The 12,741-nt window shown below is 43.8% G+C and overlaps 1 protein-coding gene across 3 annotated transcripts in view; it reads right to left on the bottom strand.

Annotated features, from left to right (window-relative positions):
• Positions 1-12,741, bottom strand: part of rptor (regulatory associated protein of MTOR, complex 1) — a 328,096-nt gene that overhangs the window by 173,507 nt on the left and 141,848 nt on the right. For all 3 annotated transcript variants that reach the window (XM_078401378.1, XM_078401376.1, XM_078401377.1), the window contains exon 8: positions 114-214. In XM_078401378.1, the coding sequence (XP_078257504.1) occupies positions 114-214 (101 nt within the window). The remainder of the gene's footprint in view (positions 1-113; positions 215-12,741) is intronic.

Below are 12,741 nucleotides of genomic sequence, written 5' to 3'. Positions count from 1 at the left end.
GTCATTATACTTGTGGAAGCAACTGCTCAAGTTTAAACAAATCTCCTTATGGCAATGAATGAAAAGCAAATGACTTATCTGACCGACCACTGGGAATGGAATAGACTCCTTACCTCTGGGTAATACATTCCACGCTATAGTGTCTGTTATGGCTGTAAAAATCCAATTGAGTTCCCCGAGAGGTGTTCGCCTGTCATTGAGTCTTCCTGGAATTCTACATGAAAACAAAGCAACAGTGAGAATTGAATCAAGAAATCAGAAACTGCTGCTCATATTTCAAATAGTTGGCTCAGTGAGCCTCTTTCCATCTCGAAACGTAACCATGGACACGGCCCTTAAAATGTCCAACCATGCTCAAAATCAATACTTCATTGCAGGTAGGACCAAAGTAATTCAATAATTCATCTTTCATCTTTACTCAAGTATACCTGCGCTTCTTTGGTTCATAGAATGTTTTCAAATAGGGTTGCCAACTTCCTCACTCCCAAGTAAGGGACAAAGGATGACGTCACCGCCCCGCGCTCCACGTGACCTCACCCGCCCGGCCTCCATTGGTGGAGAGGGAGCAAGTGGCCGCCGGCTGGGTGAGGTCACGTGGGGCGGTGACGTCACCCGTTGTCCCTCACTTGGGAGTGAGGAAATGGGAACCCTACTAATACGGGACAAGGGCGGTCCCGTACGAGACAAATTAATCTAGCCCAAAATACGGGATGTCCAGGCTAATACGGAACAGTTGGCAACCCCAGTGAAAACCACAACTACATAGAGACAGCAGGCCAGAATTGGGCATTGTCTTTACGTAGGATTTGTTTGAATGCCTAACACAAACCAAAGTTTTGTAGATGGCAAGAATGCTGTAAATGAGTGGTCAGAACCCAATAAAATCATTTATTTCAGAAAGGGAGAAATAACATTTGGATTGTTTACTAAAATACAGTGTGCTGCAGTAGTTTAAGGCAAGAGACCGCTTTCTTAAATTAACAGTCCTCAGAGAAAAAATGAAATATCTTTTTTCATATCTTTCCCTCAAATTTCCGCATCACATTCATTAAAGGGTTTACCACCGCACAGTTTGTTAAACTCTTAACTGTGCAGAAAGAATATGCTGTACATTCTGAACATTTTCTTCTGACTACATGACTGTTAAAACAGGTATGTGCAGGGAATGAGATACAAAATGCTCAAGTATTTCAGCGGGTCAGGGAGCATCACTGGAGCACTTGATAAAAGCCTTCAGTCCAAAGAAGAGTTCCGACCTGAAACAAGTTCCTGGGAGTAAGAATCACCAGCAACTTATCCTAGACTAGCCATATCGAAGTAATGGGCAAGAAAGCACGTCAAAGCCTCTACTTCATAAGAAGACTTAGGATGACTTAGCATGTCCCCAACAATGCTCACCAACTTCTACCGATACGCCGTGGAAAGCATTTTACCGGGATGCATCACAGTATGGTTTGGGAACAGCTCCATCCAAGACCGCAAGAAATTGCAGAGAATTGTGGACGCAGCCCAGACCATCACACAAACCAACCTCCTCTCATTGACTCCATTTACACTTCACGCTGCCTCAGCAAGACCACCAGCATAATCAAGAAAGAGTCACATCCCAGTCACTCCCTCTTCTCCCCTTTCCCGTCAGGCAAGAGGTGCAGGTGTGAAAACGCACACCTCCAGATTCAGAGACAGTTTCTTCCCAGCTGTTATCAGGCAACTGAACCATCCAAAAAACTAGAGATCGGTCCTGAGCTATGATCTACCTCGTTGAAGACCCTTGGACTATCCTTAATTGAACTTTACTGAGCTTTATCTAGCACTAAACATTATTTCCTTTATCCTGTCTCTATACACTGTGGACAGCTCGATTGTAATCATGCATAGTCTTTCCGCTGACCGGTTAGCACACAACTGAAAGCTTCTCATTGTATCTCGGTACACGTGACAAAAAACTAAACTAAAAGTTCATTGTACACAGACCAAATCCTATCACGCCACAAAGCCTCGCAATGGAAAGATCTTGAGGTCACAAACTTGGAGGAATTTGGCCATGCTCAGAAGAGTACTCAGAGGTCCATTGGCATTGAAGGTCACCATGGACCTGGTAGGCTGAAGGGCTTGTTGCCTTTCTGCACTAAACTAAAAGCAACAAAATATTGAAGTCAAGGTACTTTCTCTCTCTCATCTCATGCTTTGTGCTGAATACATGGCAGCTCCCCAATAACTAGACCAATCAAAATGTACTCAAAGACCAGAAGATTTTTGACTTGCAGTTCAATTCTCATCCCCATAAGCAGGATAAATATTTTGACCGGTTGTCAAGCAACCAATTATGCTGCAGTTACATCACATGTCTGCATTGCAGCAACTCAAGTACTGCCTTCTTCCTTTACAAATCAAAGGCAGCACCTTGCAGTGTTACACTGGGACTTCTACTGATCCAAGATGATGTTACATTTGGATGGCAGAAGCATTAGTGGAATAGATTCTGCACAGAATGACAGACACAGCACACTAACATCATTCGAATCAGTACTTTGAGTAATCAAGCATGTCCAAGCAAATCTCCTTAGTATTAAATCTCAATGTTGTCCTATCTGCCACCTGCGATCACCCTGGACAAATGGAAAGCACAGCCTCAGGCTGTTTGCCAGATAATACAACCCAAAGGTTGTATTTACTTATTTACTTATTTATCTATTTATTCATTTCCCTATGTTCTCTAAATCTCTGTAAAGCGTCTTTGAGTATATGAAAAGCGCTATATAAATAAAATGCATTATTATTATTATTAAAGGTGCAACCCACACTGTAGACCATATAGCTGCCACAACCTATCTATCATGTGTTGCCTTTTGTAAGAAAATCATTGTCACCTGATTTTGTTAAGATTTCATATAGAGTGTAAATTTAAATTTTATGTGTGCCTCTGTCTCAGAATTACAGAAGGTTCTGTGGCTTGGAGCATTTCGTTTAATTTAGAGATACAGTGCAGAAACAGGCTCGTCGGCAGTCAGTGTGCCGACCGGCGATCCCTGCACACTGGGGACAATTTACAATTTTACCAAGCCAATCAGCCTACAACCTGTACGTCTTTGGAGTGTGGGAGGAAACCGGAGCTCCCAGAGAAATCCCACGTAGGTCACGGGGAGATCGTAGAAACTCTGTACATACAGCACCCGTAGTCAGGATCGAACCCGGGTCTCTGGTGCTGCAAGGCAGCAACTCTACCATTGCGACACCGTGCCGTCCTAAACATCTTAAAAGTAAAACAGAAACTTCTTCCAGCCATCATCACAGCTGTTGCTGATCCCGAGGAGTTTGCTCCATCTTGAAATTCTCAAATCGTAATTTATTTAAGTCTGAACTTTGCGAGCAACTTGTTATGTTTCTAGTGTGCTGCAAATCAATCTGCCGCAAATCAAAAATATCACAATCTGCTTCACATCAAAAATATCATAATGTCACTTAGTCATATAACTGACTGGTGGGGAGGTATGTTATGTACATATGCTTGACTGTGTGGAGATAGGGAACAGCAGACTTTGAAAAGCATTCCTGCAAATATCTGACGTTAAACTGTCTTAACCATCCAACATGACATCCCGTGAAAATATCCAGACAAACCGAAGGTGATTCTGCTCCTGATTTTTTCAAAATAAATAATAAATTGGGTGATTTTTCAATACCACGTCAACAAACTTCAAATTTAGATCACTTGAAAAATGGGGATTGCTCATAGGTTTCGGGGGTTAAGGAAAGATGATGATAATTATACCTTATTGTCCCATGTACCTAGGTATCGTGACTTTGTTTTGCATACAATCCAGTAAAATCATTCTCTAGATAAGCACAACCACAGAGAAGTACACATATTACTTCCCAGGTTGCCTCCAACTTGCAATTTAACAGTAAAGTATTTTGCACAAACTGGTCTATTCCTTGCACAGGACTCTATTTCTTGCAGTGAGGAGTTTGAGGGGTGATCTTATTGTGGTGTACAAAATCATGATACACAGAGTATTTTGCCCAGAGTAGGGGAATCAAGAACCTGTCAAAAGGACATAGGTTTAAGATGAGGGGGGAAAGATTTAATAGGAACCTGAGGGGTAGCTTTTTTACACAGAGGGTGGTGGGTAACAAGCTGCCGGAGGAGGTAGTTGAGATAACTGCCTGATTACTTTCGGTCAGCTCCATCCTCTGTCCCATGCGTATTCTCATGGGGAATAATTACAAGTAGACGAGGAAGGTGGAGGTTTCACAGCTTACTTGTTAAATACCATAACTGCACAGTAAAAATAGCATTTGGACAGGTATGTGGATAGGATAGGTTGAGAGGGATATGGGCCAAACGCAGGCAGGTGGGACTAGTGTAGATGGGGCATGTTGGTCGGTGTGGGCCGAAGGGCCTGTTTCCATGTCGTATGCCTCAGACACTATGACTCCCAGGCATCACTGCCCAATGGCCAATCAAGTTTGCATGCCCTGTCCCATTATGCTCATTTCCAGCTCTTGCCTTCATTGAGGGAGGATCTTTGTGGACCCTTCTCTTTCTCCCGCAAGCTGTCTAATTGCCCACCACCATTCAAGCTTCAGGAAGCAGACCTCATTCTTGACTTGGCTTTATTGTTGAATTCAACACCCAGAATTTGGGAACACCATTTATTTAAGATCCAGGACCTGGCATTCATTCTTTTTTTTTTTAATCCTCCAGATCCATCTTCTATTTCTTTCCCAGTCCCATTATGGCCATTTCCTGCATCTTTGCTCTCTTGGATCATTTAACACCCCTCGTTTTCAGTCCTATCATGAGCTGTTCCCATCTCTCTCCGAGCAGAGATCTGAATTGTGCATTTCTAGTGTTTTCTACTTTTTCCAAGCGAGGTCCTGGAATGTTTCATGAAAAACTGTGAGATACTTATGGACCAAGTACTCCACTGAGAACCATAAACCCATTGGTCAGGAGTAGGTACAAGCCGGCCACACAAAACTCTCCACCTCCCGTCCTGTCAGGCACCTCCTGTCCCACTGCGGTAGAGTGTGCAGTTCACACATTTGCCTCATCAGCCACCTCAGAATATGGAGAGCTGAGCGGAAGCAAGCCATCCTCAATCCCCAGAGACTGCCTCGGAAGAAGAACAATCGTCAATTATTCAGCAGCTTAAGCAACAACATCTGACATTGAGAGGGATTTTGTGGTTCAATACAGGAAGTCAGGTTTTGTGTTGAGATACAGTAACGTGATGTAGTTGACTAGCAAACCCTAAGTGCAGGCAATTCCATTCCTGGCAATCAACCTTTATGAGAAAAACTCAAATTGTAATCAAGAGTCAAGAATCAAGAGTGTTTTCCTGTCATATGTCATAGATGGAACAATGAAATTCTTACTTGCAGCAGCACAACAGCAATAATAACCTTGCTGCTTTTACACAGACGTCTACAAACCTAAATCGATTTCCATTATCTATTTCCATAGACCTTTGAAATACTTGGTCCATAAGTGTCTCGTAGTTTAAGTTCATGAAACATTACAGGACCTCGTTAGGAAAGAGTAGAAAACACCAGAAATACACAATTCAGATCTCTCCTTGGAGGGAGAAGGGAAAAGCTCATAATAGGGCAGAAAACACAGGATATTGAATAATCCAAGAGAACAAACCTGAGGAAATGGACATAATGGGACTGGGAAAGAAATAAGATGGGTCTGGAGGATTTAAAAAAACTGAATGGAAGTTTTTGGATCTTAAATAAAGGGGCGGTCCCAAATTTCAATTGTTGACTTCAATAATACAGCCAAGTTAAGAATGACATCTGGTTCCTGAATGTGTTTGAAAGAACTGCAGATGCTGGTTTAAATCGTAGACACAAAATGCTGGAGTAACTCAGCGGGTCAGGCAGCATCTCTGGATAGAAGGAATGGGTGACGTTTCAGGTCGAGTCCCTTCTTCATTCCTAAAGTTTGAATAGTGGTGGGCAATTAAGCAGCTCACGGGAGAAAGGGGGCTCCACAAAGATTCTACCCTCAATGAAGGCAGGAGCCGTCAACTGAGAGCTGAAGACAAAGTTGAAGCATTCACTCAACGTTCAGGCAGAAGACTGGAGATACTTCAGTCTGAAGAAGGGTCCCGACCCGAAGCATTTTCTCAAGAGATGCTGCCTGGCCCGCTGAGTTACTCCAGCATTTTGTGCTATCTTCAGGCTGAAGACATGAGTGGATGAGGCTTTCTGGCTTCCTCCTGAGATGCTCACCCTCAGATGATCTGCCACTTCAACTCAATCCATTAAGATATCAAGACATCGATGGTCACTGTGGCACAGCTGTAGAGTTGCTGCCTTACAGCGCATGCAGCACTGGAGACCCGGGTTCGATCCCGACTACGGGTGCTGTCTGTACGGAGTTTGTACGTTCTCCCCGTGACCTGCGTGGGTTTTCTCCGAGATCTTCGGTTTCCTCCCACACTCCAAAGACGTACAGGTTTGTAAGTTAATTGGCTTGGTAAATGTAAAAATGGTCCCTAGTTGATGTAGGATGGTGTTAATGTGCGGAGATCGCTGGTCGGGATCGCTGTTTCCGCGCTGTATCTCTAAACTAAAAAACTAACCATAACAAACAGAGAAGACTGGCTTTGATCCTATTGGCTATAAATATGAAGACTTTGCTGATTTAGCGGTACCTCTACTCAAACTGTTCAATCTGTTAGAACAGTGGCATCTAACTAATAATTGGGAAAATTGCCGAGTTGGATCCTATTTTGTAAAAGCAGAACAAAAGCAATCTGCATGATCAATGTCCGATTTACTCTCAACTATCGCTAAAGTGACAACACTAGCAAGCAGCATTTACTCATCCAATGTGCCAGTCACTTGGCTTCGCTCTTCAATAGTCAATAGTGCTTTATTTGTCACATATGCAACTGCACAGTGAAATTCTTTTTGCACATTTTACACATGCGGACGCCGACATTATAGGTGCCGTTATTCAAAGTCCAAAGTCCAGTCAGCCCATGTGCTCAGGGTACTGGAACAGTTCCCGCAAACCGACGTCCTTCTCACCTCCTAGACCGGCCATCTTTGTGCCTCGGGGCCGCCTCCAGCAGCCTGCCTGAAGACACTGGAGGCATTACCTCGGCTCACCCGGTTCATTCAGATCCTTGGTCCAATCCTGGACCAAAGAGCTGAATCCGAAGGTAAAGTGGGAACGACTCTGCCCTTGTTTTAAAGTCAGCATTCCACTGAGTGCAGCATCAAGGAGCCCTGGTCAGACTGAAGTTATTAGGCATCAAGGGAAAACAATCCATTGGCTGGAATTGCACCTTGCACAAAGGACGATGGCTACAGTTGTTGGAAGTTCAATCAACGCTGCCCATTATAGCTGGAGGTCCTCGTGACATTGTCCTTTGCCCAATCATCTTTAGCTACTTCAACAATGACCTCTCTTCCACCACAAGATCCTCAGCTAAACAACTAACGGGTCCATGCCTGAATGCAGCAAGACAATAGACAATAGGTGCAGGAGTAGACCATTCGGCCCTTCGAGCCAGCACCGCCATTCACTGTGATCATGGCTGATCATGCACAATCAGTACCCCGTTCCTGCCTTCTCCCCATATCCCCATGACTCCGCTATCATTAAGAGCTCTATCTAACTCTCTCTTGAAAGCATCCAGAGAATTGGCCTCCGCTGCCTACTGAGGCAAAGAATTCCACAGCTTCACAACTCTCTGAGTGAAAAGGTTCTTCCTCATCTCCTTTCTAAAAGACCTAGACAACATTCGTGCATGGGGTAGCAAGCAGCAAGTATACGCACTGCCAAAGTGCCAGACAGCGACCATCTCCAACAAGTGATGGGGCAGCACAGCCATGCAGTGACAGAATTGCTGCCTTACAGCGCCAGAGACTGTCCCTGTCCAGGTTCGATACTGACTATGGGTGTTGTCTGTATGGAGTTTGTACGTTCTCCCTATGGTGGTGTGAGTTTTCTCTGGGTGCTCCTGTTTCCTCCCATACTCCAAAGACATACAGGTTTGTAGGTTAATTGGCTTTGGTAAAATTGTCCCTAGCGTGTTGGATGATAGTGTACGGGGTGATTACTGGTTGGCGCGAGCTCGTTGGGCCAAAGGGCCTGTTTCCACGCTGTATCCCTAAAGTCTAAAAAAGATAGTACAACCACCTAATTTTGGCATTGCACAAACCCAGACCATCAACATTCAGGGGTCACCTATGGCTACAAACCTAACTGGACTAACCACATAAACACAAAAGCAGGTCTGAGGCTCGGTTGTGACCTGCCCCCTGATCCCTCAAAGCTTTGCCACCATCAGGCAATAGTCAGGATGGTAATGGAATATGCTCCACTTGCAACATCAGTACTCAGTAAGTTTGACACCACAACAAAGTGACCAACATGATCCACCATTCTTAACATAAATTCCCTCCAACACTTTTGCACAGAGGCCATAGTACGTCCAATCTACAAAGAGCACAATTACTCATCAAGGTTGTAAGGTATGGTACTTTATGGTATGGTACTTTATTAGTCACATGTACCGGGGTACAGTGAAATACAGTACAGTATAAGTATCTATACATAAGCACTTAAATACATGTTAGATATGCATAAGATAGACACAAAAAGCTGGAGTAACCTAGCGGGACAAGCAGCATCTCTGGAGAGAAGGAATAGGTGACGAATGGGAAACATCACCCATTCCTTCTCTCCAGAGATGTTGCTTGTCCCGCTGAGTTCGTTCAGCTTTTTTTGTGTTTATCTTCAGTTTAAACCAGCATCTGCAGTTCCTTCCAACACATATTAGATAAGCATCTCAGATTCAGTACAATTGGGAAGCAGTAGTACGCTGACAATAGACAATAGATAATAGGTGCAGGAGGAGGCCATTCGGCCCTTTGAGCCAGCACCGCCATTCAATGTGATCATGGCTGATCATTCTCAATCAGTACCCCGTTCCTGCCTTCTCCCCATACCCCCTGACTCCGCTATCCTTAAGAGCTCTATCTAGCTCTCTCTTGAATGCATTCAGAGAATTGGCCTCCACTGCCTTCTGGGAATTAACCTAGTAAACCTACGCTGCACGCCCTCAATAGCAAGAATATCCTTCCTCAAATTTGGAGACCAAAACTGCACACAGTACTCCAGGTGCGGTCTCACTAGGGCCCTGTACAACTGCAGAAGGACCTCTTTGCTCTTATACTCAACTCCTCTTGTTATGAAGGCCAACATTCCATTGGCTTTCTTCACTGCCTGCTGTACCTGCATGCTTCCTTTCAGTGACTGGTGCACTAGGACACCCAGATCTCGTTGTACGTCCCCTGTTCCTAACTTGACACCATTCAGATAATACTCTGCCTTCCTATTCTTACTACCAAAGTGGATAACCTCACACTTATCCACATTAAACTGCATCTGCCATGCATCCGCCCACTCACACAACCTGTCCAAGTCACCCTGCAACCTCATAGCATCTTCCTCACAGTGCACACTACCACCCAGCTTTGTATCATCTGCAAATTTGCTAATGGTACTTTAATCCCTTCATCCAAGTCATGAGACAGTATACAGAGTCACCAGTTTGGCGCCATTTCTAAGTCCCAGTTGTAGTAAGTGCAGGGATTTTGATCTGACCATGAAGGACTGTTGTCCTTGCCAATAACACCTCCCAAGTCTGCATACTCTACCACAAAGGAGAAGCGCAACAGGCACATTGGTGCATATCATTTGCATGTTCTCCTCCAAGTCAGGTACTTTCACTAAATCTTATTGCTGTGTCTACTTGCCCAACAGCCAAGTACCTTCAACAGAAGGACTGCAGCCTACAGGATCCACTCCAGTGGTTGTGCATATCATGCCCAAAGGAAGATCATCACCTTCCAAAGCGCAATCAGGACTGGGCAATAAATGTTGACCTTGCTGGCAACATCCTGATCGTAAAAAAAGGTGACGAAATGAAACATTTAACAAGCTTTATTGAAACCTGTAAACGTTCACTTTCAAAGATTTACGCAAAAGTATACGCCCCATTTACTAAATAGTGCATTAACCGTGATGCTGCCTTCCCCAAGCGTCACCACTGCTAGTCCAATGATCTCGCAGTGCATGCAGCGCAAACACCGCCTGGTGCTGACATCCTTTGCTGCCGACTGAAGTCTAGATGGCTGTAACCCAAAATGTAATCTCCTCCCTTGCCTGACTGTTTCATATTCTCCCTAGCCACTTATGGAACGCAAGCAGTGAAGTGGACAGCATGGTGGCGTAGCGGTAGAGTTGTTGCCTTACAGTGCCAGAGACCCCGGTTCGATCTTGAATACAGGTGCTTGTCTGCACAAAGTTTGTACGTTCTCCCCGTGACCTACGTGGGTTTTGGCCGGGTGCTCCTCCCACACTTCAAAGACAGGTACAGGTTTGCACACTAATTGGTGAAATTGTAAATTGTTCCTAGTGTGTAGGATAGTTTTAGTGTGCATTACCGGTCGGCGTGGACTCGGTGGGCCGAAGGGCCTGTTTCCACTCTGTATCTCTAAATTAAACTAGCATTAAAACCCAAGATCCAAGAAGCAAAGTGAGTGAAAGTGGCAGTCTTTAAGCAGACATTTTGCGCTCCATCTCACTAATAAAAATACTGGAAGCAAAAACACTGGAAGTTGAATGAGTGGGCAAATTCATGTAATTAGGCAAGAAAATGTACAGGAAGCGTCAAGGGGACTAACAGCAGACAAAGTACTTGAATATCACCTCTGGGGTTTAAAACAGACACTGTGAATGTATTACTTTCCATTTTCCGGAATTCCCCAGAATCTAGCACAGCTCCAAGTCGATTGGTAGATAAGAGATGTAACATAACAATTAAAAAAAGGATGAACAGGAAACTAAACAGATAACTTAATGTTTGTAATTCAAACGCTAGAATCCATTAAGGACATGAAAACTGGGTATTGAGAAAACGCAATACAATTAGCTGGAGCTTAATCGTTTTATGAAAGGAAAATAGTATTTGGCAAATCTACTTGTCTTTTTAAGAATGTAACCAGCAGGACAATCAATAAACCGTCTTTCGATAAATGATGTTTGTATTTTCAGCAAAATGGCTGCCGATTATGGAGGATGGAATCATGTGCAACCCCTTGCCTTGTTGTCCCCACCTCTCACCTCCCAGCCTCTGTTGGTATCTCAGCCCTTCCTTCACCCATCCCGCTCCATCTGCCATCAACCGCTCCGTACCCGGATCCATGTGTCACTTGCCTCACCACCCCCCCTTATACTGGCTCTCTCCCCTTTCCCGATGCAGGATAGTGACCAGATACGCCAAACATCCCTTTCCCTCCACAGATGCTGCTTGACCACTGAGTTCCTCCAGCAGTTCAATTTTTTTCCTCCAGTTACTTTACTGCTTGAGTGTAGTCAACTGATTTTGGACATGCTGACTGCTGTGCTGCCACATTACATTCAAGTTTCATTTATTTATTTTTATTCGTTAATTTATTGAATCAGCCTACCACAAACAGAGAGCACTCCTGAACTACTATCTTCTTATTGGTGACCCTCGGACCCTCGGGACAATAAACTAAACGGAACTGAGGTTTGGGGCACATAAACATCAAAATGCAACTAAACTTCCAATTAACCAGCTGAGAATTGATTCCGATTAGACTGGTGAAGCATAACTGTGATACATCATAATGAAATGACATTTACAGTCCGGGTTCATATATAAAGGAAACTTTCTGAATGACTAGATTACTAGTTCGATGTTCTATGACACAGCATAGAACTTCAGAAAAACTAGCAAGAACTAGGTAAGAAAAAAAGGAAAATGACAAGTTTTATGCATAGAATATGGACAAAGTGAATGTGAGATTGTGATTAAGATTACTGATTTCCAAAAGAAATACGGATTCCATCACAGTTAATGCACCATTAAATAAACGAGGCATACAAATTTGTGTTAAGCAGTGAAAGTGAATGTTTCCATCAGGCATTCAAAGAGGGATTGAATTGAACTCTTATTGAAAATCAAAATGCATGCAGATCATAAGGTCATACGTGATAGGAGTAGAATTAGGCCATTCGGCTCATTAAGTCTACTCCGCCATTCAATCATGGCTGATCTATCTCTCCCTCCTAACCCCATTCTCCTGTCTTCTCCCCATAACATCTGACACCTGTACTAACAAAGAATCTATCCATCTCTGCCTTAAAAATATCCACAGATATAACGATAAATGAAAAAAGTTAGGTTACATTCCGAAAGAGAGTTATCTCCTCCATTCATTCCAAGCACAGTAACGAGAACCATTTCCTGTTACAGTGAATACGTGCAGCAGATATTGGCAATGATAGAACTGGCAACTAAATTTGCCATTTGCCGTGACACGGGCATGTCAATGTAAACGGTGGGGTCTGTTTACAGAGAGAAACTATTTTACAGCACTTTCTTTGGGAGGTGGCTTGAATAGAATATAAGCACCACATAGTATAAGAAAATAACTGCAGATGCTGGTACAAATCGAAGGTATTTATTCACAAAATGCTGGAGTAACTCAGCAGGTCAGACTGAAGAAGGGTCTCGACCCGAAACGTCACCCATTCCTTCTCTCCCGAGATGCTGCCTGACCTGCTGAGTTACTCCAGCATTTTGTGAATAAGCACCACATATGTGTAGGAAGGAACTGCAGATGGGGGTTTAAACCGAAGATAGACACAAAAAGCTGGAGTAACGCAGCGGGTCAGACAGC

Source organism: Rhinoraja longicauda, chromosome 6, assembly GCF_053455715.1.
Source record: "Rhinoraja longicauda isolate Sanriku21f chromosome 6, sRhiLon1.1, whole genome shotgun sequence".
Taxonomy (NCBI): Eukaryota; Metazoa; Chordata; class Chondrichthyes; order Rajiformes; family Arhynchobatidae; genus Rhinoraja; species Rhinoraja longicauda.
The sequence above is the reverse complement of the archived record's forward strand: the minus strand, read 5'-3'. Positions and strand labels throughout refer to the sequence as shown.